Source organism: Ursus maritimus, unplaced genomic scaffold (assembly GCF_017311325.1).
Source record: "Ursus maritimus isolate PB19 unplaced genomic scaffold, ASM1731132v1 scaffold_4, whole genome shotgun sequence".
NCBI lineage: Eukaryota > Metazoa > Chordata > Mammalia > Carnivora > Ursidae > Ursus > Ursus maritimus.
The window spans coordinates 1,393,603-1,406,344 of record NW_024426552.1 but is presented as its reverse complement, the minus strand read 5'-3'; the positions used below and the strand labels follow the sequence as shown (position 1 = coordinate 1,406,344).

Here is a 12,742-nt window from a genome sequence, read left to right as displayed (position 1 = left end):
AGTGAATACTTTTTTTATTTCCCTTTTTGAAATTAAAATCTTATGTATTTTGCCATGAACTTTTAGAGTTTTAAAATTGTCTTCATTAATTGTCAATAGAAACTACCTTTAGAAGGTGGGATAACCAAATTATTCTGTAAATCCATCAAATATTTGTTTAAAAAAATAAAATTGCTGGCTTTGCTTAGAAGGTTAAGAAGTCGTAACCTGTTTGGAGCTTCAATTTTGTCCTTTTTGGACGTATTTTTTTCCCTATCATGGAATGTACTAAGGATTCGGAGGTGATCAGTCCCCATGTAGCATGAAAACAGTGTAAGCATGTGTTAGAAGTGAAGCCGCATCCTTCAGAAATAGCCTCCCTAGTCCCGAGCAAGTCCCATGATCTACAAGGCGTTCCCTGAGATTGATTCATGGACTAGACCAAGTAACCGCACACATTGATTTGAATAGTCAGACCCTGAAGGCTGGCTAGCTTGTGAATGCCTGTTTTAAATCCTGTTCCCTCTTCTGGGAGATGCTGCCATCCAGAGCCTGAGAGCCCGAGAGCAGGACCATCAGAGAGGAGGGGGCATGTGTCAGCACTGACAGGAAGTTTTCAGGATTAGTTTATCATCCCACGTTTTGATTAGCTTGGATAGAGCTGCTCTAGATGCTTCAGAATGTTCTTGTAGGAAAAATTTATTTAAAAGATTCACCTTTTAATGCAAAAGCAGCTGGTGATACTAACTAGAAGTGGTGTCTAGGAGATAGTTCTTGGGTGGAATGGGGCACACACAACAAGGGGCAGAATGTATAAGCACACATCACTTAACCAGTTACAAAGAGAGATAAAGGAATCTATAAATTTTGCATTTACAAGATCCTGCAACGAAGGCGTTGTAAGTTACTCTTTCTGGGCACCGCAGGTTCGAGCAGCACAGATGTTAAGGAAAGCTGCAGTCTGGACAGCGTGCCCCCCAAGGACGGCAGTGCCCCTGGGCCTGGCGAGGGCGCCCCGCTCTCCAACGGGGGCAGCGGTGGTGCCAGCCGGAAGCGGCCCCTGGAGGAGGGCAGCAATGGCCACGCCAAGTTCCGCCTGAAGAAGAGGAGGCGGCCGCCGGGGCCCGCGCTCCCGAAGAATGCACTGATGCAGCTGAACGAGATCAAGCCCGGCCTGCAGTACGCGCTGCTGTCCCAGACGGGGCCGGTGCACGCGCCCTTGTTCGTCATGTCCGTTGAAGTTAACGGGCAGGTGTTCGAGGGCTCCGGCCCCACCAAGAAGAAGGCCAAACTGCACGCCGCTGAGAAGGCCCTGCGGTCTTTCGTTCAGTTCCCCAACGCCTCCGAGGCTCACCTGGCCATGGGGAGGACCCTGTCGGCCAACACGGACTTCACGTCCGACCAGGCTGACTTCCCCGACACGCTCTTCAACGGTTTTGAGACCCCAGACAGGTCGGAAATGCCCTTCTACCTGGGCTCCAATGGGGACGACTCCTTCAGCTCCAGCGGGGACCTCAGCTTGGCGGCGTCCCCGGCGCCCGCCAGCCTGGCGCAGCCTCCCCTCCCCGGCCCTCTGCCGTTCCCGCCACCGAGCGGGAAGAATCCCGTGATGATCCTGAACGAGCTGCGGCCGGGGCTCAAGTACGACTTCCTATCGGAGAGCGGGGAGAGCCACGCCAAGAGCTTCGTCATGTCCGTGGTGGTGGACGGCCAGTTCTTCGAGGGCTCAGGCAGGAACAAAAAGCTTGCCAAGGCCCGGGCTGCGCAGTCCGCCCTGGCGACCATTTTTAATTTGCACTTGGATCAAACACCGTCTCGCCAGCCCATCCCCAGCGAGGGCCTTCAGTTACATTTACCGCAGGTGAGGAAACTTGCTGTTGCCGGAAACGGTGGCCATGTCTAGACAGTGCTTTCAGACAGGGCTTCATTCTCCTGGTCGCTGTTGATGTCCCATCTGAACGTCACCGGTAAGTCTGGCTCTGGGCGGTCCTGCCCTGCCCGTGTGGGTCATGCTGGGCAGCCAGTCCGCGGCCATCACGTCTGGGCGGGACACATGAAGCCCCATCCCCCAGAGCAGTGCTGTCAGCGGCCTCCAGGCCAAGCCCTGCCCCATGTCCCATGGCAGCCTGTGGCTCCCTTCCCACACAGTCCCCCTCCCCCCATCCCGCAGCAGCCTGTGGTGGGAGCAGCTCAGCGGTGTTTCCCACAGTCTCACCAGGGAATCCTGAGCACAGAAGGGAGTCCGGCCAGCTGGCAGCTGAAACCCTAGTGTGGGTAGGGGTGGGTGTTTCACAGCTCCAGCAGGACTGAGGGCTGAGGGGCCGGCCAGGCCGAGGGTCGCCCCACAACAGGCATGAGCTTCTGGAGGGGCAGAGGGGTGAGGGACGGAAGGGGACCCTTCAGCGGCACTCAAGGTGCCCGGGAACCTGTACCTGGAATGTCCTAGGTGGGGTCCATGTGGGCGGCCCCTCTTGTTTGGTCTTGAAAGACCCTCCCCCATAAGACCAGGGTGAAGGTAGGAAGGATTTCGGGGTGGGCTCATGGCTTACACGCGAAAGGGGGAGCACGAAGGGGGAGATAACGTGTAGCTGGCGCCTCTAAATCCTACAACTCTTTGATTATGCGTTGCTTCTCTTCTTGGAAATCCAGTTTTTTTCTGGCCACGTGTAAAAATTATTCTTTTTGAGAGAAATTCTGACCACCCTTTTCTATTCCTTTTTGTCAAAACATTATTGATGTTGAAGATAAATTATGTACCGGTGTGATCAGAAAAAAATGTAGGGACTCCAGGTCGCTAGATGGGACAGCTCGTATTTCTTCTAGAAGAATCCGGAGTGTCACAGCTTGTCTGGTGCCTTGGAACACAATTAGGGTAACCTCTCTGTGCTATTGCCTGAGGTGACCAGTACTTTTCTATTTTAGAAGAAGAAACTATTTTATTTTGCCTAAAGCAGCCAAACACGGCATCAGTATAAAGTAGCATTTTCGAAATATCCTACAGGTATTTAATGAACCAAATAATCATGTCCTGTATTAACCTCTTATGAACATTTTTCAGAGGAGTATTAGTTCATTTATCATTTCACACATCTGTGGCACTGGTTCCCTAGAGACTTTTTATTTTCGGGTTTCCTGTTTGTTGCAGTATATTCCAGCCTGAGTTCGAGGCAGTGTCTGGTGCCACCGGACTTCCCTTAACATCAGCAGAGTCGTGTGTGAGATGATTGGAATTCTGTCAAACGCTGGGAACCCCTGATGCCTGGGTTTTGCAGGGTGGAGGGGTCACACCGTGGCAGGGAGGCAGGCAGAGGTCCCGGTCTGTGCCTGTACTTCCGCGGGAGCAGAGACCAGAGCTCTGCTGGGGGCCTCACCGGGAGGGGCATCCGGGAATCCCACCCAAAGGAGAGGGGTAGGCAGGCAGGGGTCATCTCAGCCCTGCCCCAGGCCTCTTGCTTGAGTTCTGGGGGCGCCTGGAGCTAGTTTCTGAATGTTTGTGACAGTAGAGCGGCGTGTCCCTGTGTCTGTCACTGTGCTCCCACCGTGGTGTCTCTGGAGCCCCCACGGGAGCTCAGGATATGACCACACTTTCCTTGGAGGACCTACGGCGGCCTTTGCAGAATGAGCCCTTGCAGCTTGGTTTCTGGGCCCCACGGCCTTTGCAGTGGAAGTCCCCAGGTGTACCCTCTGGGGTGGTGTGAGCATCCTCACCACTTGCCTGGAGTAGCCCTTGAGTCTCTGGTCTTGGAACTTCTCGCCTTCATTGTGTTCATGGTGGCGTTGCAGGGTTTAAAGCCAGACGTCGTGGGCCACGTGAGGCGTGCAGAGCCCTCCGTCAGTGTTGGACCCTTTTAGAGCGGCAGAACTGGGCCGTCAGCCCAGAGCCCAGCTTTGAGCCGGGGCCCCTCAGCTCCTGGGCGCTGTTGCAGGGAAGGAGTGCTGCCTGGGGCGGGGGGGGCATGGGCGTGACTCTCGTTGTTACGTCTGCCCCCAACACGTAGAGAGAGAGTCACTTCCTTACCTGGAGGAAGGAGATTGTAATCTCTGTGAGGGATGGAGGAACTGTCTGGGTGCTGAAATGCCTGCCTCTGACCAGTGAGTGTCCACGTAAGGGCCTGACCTTCATCTGAGTGTCTCCGAGCTCGGTGGTTTGGAGCTAGACCTAACCCTTGATGAAACACAAGCTTTTCTTTTCTGTGGCTTATCCTTGACCTCTCTTGAGATTTTTTTCTCTTATGTAAATTGGAACACGTGGTCCTTCGTCTTTGATCCCCTCTGCACCGTGTCGCCTGCACCCACGTATGTGGCACTGACACCCCTGCCTGGAGTGCAGGGGGGCCTGTCGTCCCACGTCTTCTGTCCATGCTCCCCACCCCCTGCTTGAGCACAGTCTTCTGGGGCTCCTTGGTACTTACTGAGGCAACGGCAGGAGGAAGAAATCCTAGTGACTTTTGTTTTTTTTCAAAATAAGTCATCATTTAGGATGAGGGATGTTTCTGTCCATTTGGGGAGTGTTTTATTACAGGCTAAACTGGGGACACTAGACGTAGCTGATTGTCAAGAAAGTGTGAGATTGGGAGGACGCAGCTCTTCACACATACCTCCCGTCAGGCATCATTTCCCAAAAGCACTTGTATCCAAGATAAATTGTAAGCTGTGAAAATAAGACAGTGGCCACAACCAGACAGATGTGTTTGCTCCTGGGAAGCGCAGGCTGTCTGGTCTGGCCGTCAGTGCTGTCTGGTGTGGATGGGGTCTACGGCAGCTCCCGGTGCTGCTTCCTGGGCTGTGGTGAGCCCAGCTGTGCAGCTCTTCACGCTGCCCCTTCCCTTGCCCTGATGTTTTGGGTCACACTCGAGGGGCATGTTCTCTGGCCTGGCCAGCCCCCGAGCGGACGGCCACCCTCCTGTGGTCAGGAAAAGGAGCACTTTCACTTCCTTCAAAAGCCCTGTCACTCCGGGGAGTGTGGCCTTGGAGGCTAGGAGAGCCGGGTGCAGAGTCATGGGGGGTGCAAGGCAGGTGGCCAGGGGAAGCCACTCTGGCTGGTCTCTGCCTCAGCTTCCTCGTCCAGGGGGAGGGCCGTGGTAATGGGAGGACCAGAGGGGTGGCACGGGCTCTGGACTGTCCCTGTCCGTGAGACTCTTGAAGGATTCCAGCCAGAGCCTCGAATGCTCCTGGGGCCTCTGTTTCCAAGGAATGTTTTGGAGAAAAAAAAAAAAAGCATGCACACATGCACACACACACACACTCAAAAATGCGTTTGCCAGATTTGCCTGCGTGGTTTTCCAGCAGAGAAGCCATGTGTAAGGCCACTCTGAAGGGTCAGCCTTGTTGGTGTGCACGGGGCAGGTGCAGACCGCACCCCTGACTCCCTGCTGTGGTCCTCAGGTGTTAGCTGATGCCGTGGCCCGCCTGGTGCTGGATAAGTTTGGGGATCTGACGGACAACTTCTCCTCTCCTCACGCACGCAGGAAAGTTCTTGCCGGCATCGTCATGACAACAGGTAAAATGTTGGTGTTGCGCTTCACCCTGCCTCGCTTCACACCTAACGGAGAGGGGCCGTGCTCTCAGGCCTCAACCATCTCTGCGACACTGATGGGGCCGTTTTCCTAATCCTTCAGAATCCCTGCCGTGTGCAAACATAGGAACTGCACATGTTCATTTCTTTAACCTAGGTTTTCTTATTTGGAGAAAGCATACTCTATTAATATCTGATTCCTACAATCACATGTGAGTGGTTTTGATTGACTCTGGACAAGTGCAGCAAAATGGCACCTCCCCCTTCCTGCTTCGTTTGCAAGTGAGACGCATTTGACTTATCAACCAGTGGTGACGCTGCCAGCTAGTTTCTGTGGGACTTCTGTGCGGGAGACAGGCAGCTCTAGAGAGAACAGAAAATGCACAGGTAAAAAGCACCCTTAAGGATAGCAGAAGGAGCCCTATTAAATTTACCCAGAAGTTGCCACCAGCTCAAGGAACCTCCAAGTTCATTCCTGCACCCCAGGGGTGAGGACGCAAAGCAGCCTCCGCCCGTGGACCGCTCCCAGGAATAGGAGGCCACAGCGGTGGCCCAGGTCTGGATCCCTGCTCCTGTGGGTCCCTCTGCCCTGGGGCCTCCACTCAGCACCCCGCTGGCTCTCTGAGCCTGGACGGCCATGTGCAGAAAGCACTCTAAGGCTGGAGAGCGAGCTAGCGAGCTAGGAATGCTTTATCCGTCTACACCTGCCAGCCAGGGAGAAAACCCCAGTCCTCTGTGTGGGCGAATGCACCGTCCCGAGGTAGCACTCTATCCTATCATGGGCAGGACGTGATTCCATGATCCTCAGCATTGACCTACCCCTTGATGGCTGAGGAAACCTGAGTGCTGTTTTAATTACGGCTTTTTCTTGCATGATGTCTTCACTTTGGCGCAGCTGAGGGTGTGTCTGTGGTAGGAGGAAGTGCTCTGGACGTTGCCTTGGCTCTCAGTGTAATTCTGGTGTTCCGTGCCTGTGTTCTCCCCGCCCCCTCTCTTTGCTGCTGTTTTTCACATGACGAAAGGCGAATGCTTCGGCTCCTGGAATGACGTGTCCCTGGGTGACGTTCTGTGTCTCGCCTGCAGCAGGAGTGAGTGACTGCTGGGTCGCTCCATGCAGCTCTTCTCACCCGCTCAGAGGGGCAGACTCCTGGGCGTGTCGCACCCTGCTGTGCATCTCACTTGGGACCTCTGCTCGTGCCCTCGGTGTGCCCTGCAGGTAGCGCCACGCAGCCCGTGGCACGTGGCCCTGACATCAGAGGGCCGGGTGCAGCTTGGGCTCCCACTGGTTGAATGACCTCGGGCAGGCCGTGACCCCTCTGTGCCTCAGGGTCCTCATCTGCAAAATGGAGACGAGTAGTGTGCCCCTCAGAGCGTGTTAAATGGGAATGACGTGGAAACCTTGCCTAACAGACCCGGGGCTGCGTCTGCCGCTCGGGGCGCATGCCGGCCATGTAGCTGACGGCGAGTGAGGTTTACCGTCGGGCAGTGTCCGTGTCTTGCCCCGTGTCTGGCGTATGTGGTCTGTTGGCAGATGTTCCGGCAAAGTGGCTGTGCTTCCCGTGCCCATGGTTTCGCTCCCATTGCCCTTACCGACACACCGCGGGTCACTGCCTCTCTTTCCCTCTCGTCCCTCTGGTGCCTGTACGCCCTCCCTTGTAGCCTCGCTCACGCTTTGGTAGACTGGTTAGTCTGCCTTTACCTGGTGCTCCCTCCCCGTATCCGGTGGGGAATGTTCAAGGAAAGACTTGGTTCCGTCCAGAGGAAATACCTTCCTTAGGTTTAGACTCTGTAGACTAAAGAGTGAGGGAGGTTCACTTCCCAGAAACATTGTACCGTGAGTCCTCAGGGGGAGGCCGTTCACAGAGCCTGAGTTTGCCCAGGTACGAATTGGGGGCAGGGGTGCCTATCACACCCCAAAAGTGAAGTCACTGAGAACACACGGCAGAGCCCCCGGAGCCCAGCGAGGCACGAGGAATAACTTCTCGTTTGTTTTTCAGGCACAGATGTGAAAGATGCCAAGGTGGTCAGTATTTCCACGGGGACAAAGTGCATCAATGGCGAGTACATGAGTGATCGTGGCCTTGCGCTAAATGACTGCCATGCGGAAATTATAGCCCGGAGATCCTTGCTTAGATTTCTTTACACGCAACTTGAGCTTTACTTAAAGTAAGTTTAGTAAGTAAATAACTAGAGGAAGTTGTTTTTAAAAAACATGCCCCTCCTGTCAGAATGTATTGCAAAACCTTCATTTCTGTAATCTCTGAAAAATTCTTAAAATGGTAACTTCATTGGCAACGATGAGGTCGGGTCCTGTATGCTCAAGCTACAAAATCCAGTTGGGCGAATACCACATATGTGTGCACACACGTGCCTGCGGCTCACGCGGCCGTCGATTCGAGGTCTGTGCTCAGGACCGTGTGCTTCTGGTGTGTGCAGCGCGAGCGTGAACAGAGCCGCGCCGCCTGGCGACCAGGGCCCCTCATTCTAGTCACCTGTCTGAGCTGCTTTCCGTTACCAAGCCATTTCCAGTGTGTCCTCTGTGCCGAAGGCCTGAATGAGAAGGGAAGGTCACGCATATTCCATGGCTTGTCCTTATCGAGTGGACTCAGTCATTATCTGCGTGAATGGTCATCAACACGTAAACATCCCAGTTCAAGCTCGTCTGTACCTTGTTGAAAGTAGTGGCCTCTGAAAGTCATTGTAAATTATGACAGACTAAATTTAGACTGTATACAGCTTTACAGTTCATTTTTGCTACTTTTTTCCTTCTAGTAATAAAGACGATCAAAAAAGATCCATCTTTCAGAAGTCCGAGCGCGGAGGGTTTAAGCTGAAGGACAGTGTTCAGTTCCATCTGTACATCAGCACGTCTCCCTGTGGGGATGCCAGGATTTTCTCACCACACGAGCCGATCCTGGAAGGTATGGGACTCAGCCGGCAGCTTCTCGGGGAGACTCGAGGTTACGTAGTGACAGACAGAAGGGTAAACCAACGTTAATACCCTTTTCTTCTTTTTCTTGAAAACTTCAGCTTTGAAAGTGGATCTGATAGGAATATATAAAAGCATGAGGTTTTTCTTTTCAGTGAATAATTTGATAAGGAAACCTGACCGAATGAAGCGTGTTGACTCTGGTGCACTAAGGACACCAAGGAATTAGAGTGAGGCTATTAAATCAGATTTGTGTTTAAATTTGGACAGTCTGCTCCCTGCATCTGGGCCTTGGACGAGCTAGGATTTGATGCGTGTGTGCCTGCGGGATGTGGCAGGCATTTAAGAAGCAGGCCCGCACGAGTGAGAAAGGGGCCGTGGTGCATCACCACACGAGGTCCGTGCTTTGGTCGTGTAGTAATTCGTGTCCTCGTCTCTCCTCCCAAGCTGAAGCAACTCAGATACGGCATCTGAGTACATTGTTTTCCTTGATTACAGAAGCAACATATACCCACTCTGGAAAATCACATGCTCATGTGACCTAGAGCTGGTCACCTCAGATGTCTGTTTGTGCCTGCATGCTTTCTCTGCATTTATTTTGGCATCCCTGTAATTTATTTTTGAAAATTTAAAAATGCAGGGAAAATATATAACACTCAAATATCCATCATCTAGAATTAGCAAATGTTAGCATTTTGTCCTGTTTGCTTCGGCCCATTTTTAATGATAGAAATCATTTTGGTTAAAATGGAAGCCCTTTCTCTCCAACCCCTGGTGGAGACTGCTCTCTTGAATTTGGTTGGTGTCACATCTTTTCCTGCCCAGTTTTCTCTACCGTGTTGTGTATCTGTCTTAGAGAGAGGACAAGCATGTGCACAGGGCCATGAGCCAGACTTGGAATGGACAGGGGGCTTCTGCCCACGGGGACTCTCACCCGGCCTCCCTCTCCTAGAACCCGCGGACAGGCATCCAAACCGCAAAGCCAGAGGACAGCTGCGGACAAAAATAGAGTCTGGCGAAGGCACGATTCCCGTGCGGTCCAATGCAAGCCTCCAGACGTGGGATGGGGTGCTGCAGGGCGAGAGGCTGCTCACCATGTCCTGCAGCGACAAGATGGCGCGGTAAGGCCTCCCGCCCGCGGGCTCCCTGCAGGCGCGCGGTTCCTCCGCGGTTCCTGCTCCTGTGTCCCCGCGATCTCTGCAGGACTGGGGCTCTGTGCCGTGCTTTGGGGGCCGCCTTGCTGGGCCCGAGCCGGGGCCTCCATACCGCAGGCTCCGGGCCGCTCATGCTTTGCTTCTGTGTTTGCACGTACGTATGGGCTTCTGGGGAGTCCGTGTGCTTCAGCCAGTGACATTTTAAGGCAATTTGCTCCCAGAGAAAAGGAAGAGTGTCCTCATTCCCACCGATGGCGCCTTAATGGTCCTGTTCGCTGCTGAGGTGCCGTTTTGGGTTATTGTGAGTGCAGAGTGTCCCTAGCGTCCCGTGCCAGGTGGTGGCTCCCGGCGAGGCTGGGGCTGCTGCAGACGCACCTGTTTGCATTTACTTGATGAGTGTTTCTCAGGAAAGGATGTGTCCAAGCCAGACTTTTAAAGAAAGCCTCATTTCTTCAGGTGCTGGCATTAGTTCCAGTAGCTCTTTGTTTTTATTTTTTAACAAATGTCTACTTGGAAAAAAAAAAAAAGTAACATAGGTAGATGGCAAAAAGTTAATGGTACAAAGCATGTGAAACCGTCCTCAGAGCCCTGCTGTGGCACCATGAACGCGCTCTTGACCGCCCTTCCAGAGCGGTCACAGCCGGCGTGCCTGTGTGTGCACACACGGCCCTTTTCAGTTGTCTGTAAGCCTTCCTGCTGATTTCTCGAATGGGCCTTGTCAGGGAACCTCCAGTACACAGAACTTGATTCCTCACACGTGGCCCATTCCCCTGCTAAGCACGGGTACCCACTGTGACCACCTGACACGTTTGCTTATTATGTGTCCTTCCTGTCCACTCTCTGTTTGCTTTTATGTCTGTGTGTGTGTAGCCTTGAAAAATACACAGTGGTGTCATTTTGGGGTATTAATGCGTGTATTGTTCATTGATAGAGATGGGACTGTGTTTAAAGTGCTGTTCTGTATCTCGTAGTTTCATTCAACCCAGTGTTTGGGAACTACCCCTGATGCTGTAATAAATAGCAGGTGATTACTTCTCACCTCGGTGGACACCCTGTGATAGGCATGGACTGTGCCTTGTCCCCTTCCCTCACCGTAGAGACTTGGTCAGCCTTGAGTCTCCATGAGTGTAGCTCATGCTAGACTTTGGCCATCGGGATCTCCGCTGTGCACGGGTAGAACTTCACAGGTGATCTCAGATGCACCCCGACGCGCACACGGTTTACACTCACACCATCAGTGCGTGATGCTAGTTTCCACCTCATGTGAAAACTGGTGTCTGCTGGGGGTGCGGGGCAGCCGTTCCATCGTTCATCTTTCTCATCAGAGTTGCCTGTTGATACCCTCTGCCCATTTGTCTTTGGGATCTCATGCTTTTTTCATCTTGGCCTGCAGACGTTCCTCGTATAGTTTGTACTGTCGTCCTTGACGGTTTCAGAAGTTCCGTGTCTTCTCCAGGACAGACCCATGTCTTCACTTGGTCCATGCCGTCCTCTTATTGAATAGAAACCCTTCCTTTTGTTCGTACCTGATCCGTTCATTTTTCACCCTGTGATTTGCACTTTGAGGATCTTATTTAAGAAATTCCTCCTCAGGGGGTGCCTGGGTGGCACAGCGGTTAAGCGTCTGCCTTCGGCTCAGGGCATGATCCTGGCATTATGGGATCCAGCCCCACGTCAGGCTCTTCCGCTATGAGCCTGCTTCTTCCTCTCCCAGTCCCCTTGCTTGTGTTCCCTCTCTCACTGGCTGTCTCTATCTCTGTCAAATAAATAAATAAAATCTTTAAAAAAAAAAAGAAAAAGAAAAAGAAATTCCTCCTCAAATTAAGGACATGAAAGTTTCTCCCATACCTTTTTCTAAGATTCTTATCATTTTACTTTCAAATTTAGGCCTTTAATACATGTGTGTTGTAAGTAATAATTTGGCTTTGTTATTTTAATACAGCAAATCAGTTTTCCAGGTGCCCTCCACTAAATAGTTGACGTTTTCCTCACTGATCTGCAAAGGCGTCTCTATCATATACTGAACTTTCTTACAAAGATGGGTCTGTTCTTAGCCTCTCAAATCACTGTTAGCTCATAATCAGCCGTAATTGTACGAATCACACAGTTTTACACTTCTGACATTTCAGTATGTTTAAAGGTCTGGTTGGATAAGACTCATTCTTTGCTCTTCCTTCATCAGATTTTTTGTAGCTTTTTATGTACCTCTGTTCTTCCGCACATAACTTAGAATCAGATCGTCAAGTGTCACCGAATGTCTTGCTCAGATTTTATATGGACTTGAGAAATTATGGATCGAAATGGAAAGAATTAACATGAAGTTACATCAGTCCATCCATGAAAATTGGCTTCTTAAAAAGTTAAACGTATAATTGCCATATCATCCAGCAGTTCCACTTCTGGGTATTTGCCCCAAAGAACTAAAAGCAGGGTCTCCAAGAGATACTTGCTCACCCACGCTCAATCACGCTCACTTCTAGCTCATAAGAGCAAAAAACATGGTGAGGTGCCTGTTAAGATCTTTCACCCATTCTTTTTTTCTTTCTTTTTTTTTTTTAAAGATTTTATTTATTTATTTGACAGAGGTAGAGACAGCCAGCGAGAGAGGGAACACAAGCAGGGGGAGTGGGAGAGGAAGAAGCAGGCTCCCAGCAGAGGAGACTGATGTGGGGCTCGATCCCAGAACGCCGGGATCACGCCCTGAGCCGAAGGCAGACGCTTAACCCCTGTCGCACCCAGGCGCCCCAGATCTTTCACCCATTCTTTAATAGGGTAGTTTGTTTTCTTTTTTTTTTTTTTTTTAAGATTTTATTTATTTGACAGAGAAAGAGAGCCAGCGAGAGAGGGAACACAAGCAGGGGGAGTGGGAGAGGAAGAAGCAGGCTCCCAGCAGAGGAGCCTAATGAGGGGCTTGATCCCAGGACTCTGGGATCACGTCCTGAGCTGAAGGCAGACGCTTAACGACTGAGCCACCCAGGCGCCCCTCTTTTTGGGTTTTAAGAATTTTTTTCATATATTTTTTTCATATATTTTTCATATTTAAGAATTTTTTTCATTTATCAGACATATCTTCTGCAGGATTTTCTCCCCGTCTGTGGCTTGTCTTCTCATTCTGCAGATATTGTTTTTAGTCAAGCAGAAGTTTTAAATTTTTATGTGGTCCAG

At 51.6% G+C, this 12,742-nt stretch overlaps 1 protein-coding gene across 2 annotated transcripts in view; it reads left to right on the top strand.

Moving 5' to 3' along the window:
- The window catches only part of ADARB1 (adenosine deaminase RNA specific B1), a 79,052-nt gene that overhangs the window by 39,028 nt on the left and 27,282 nt on the right, over window positions 1-12,742 (top strand). For both annotated transcript variants that reach the window (XM_008710171.2, XM_008710173.2), the window contains exons 3-7: window positions 906-1,840; window positions 5,365-5,479; window positions 7,492-7,660; window positions 8,267-8,415; window positions 9,376-9,544. In XM_008710171.2, the coding sequence (XP_008708393.2) occupies window positions 906-1,840; window positions 5,365-5,479; window positions 7,492-7,660; window positions 8,267-8,415; window positions 9,376-9,544 (1,537 nt within the window). The remainder of the gene's footprint in view (window positions 1-905; window positions 1,841-5,364; window positions 5,480-7,491; window positions 7,661-8,266; window positions 8,416-9,375; window positions 9,545-12,742) is intronic.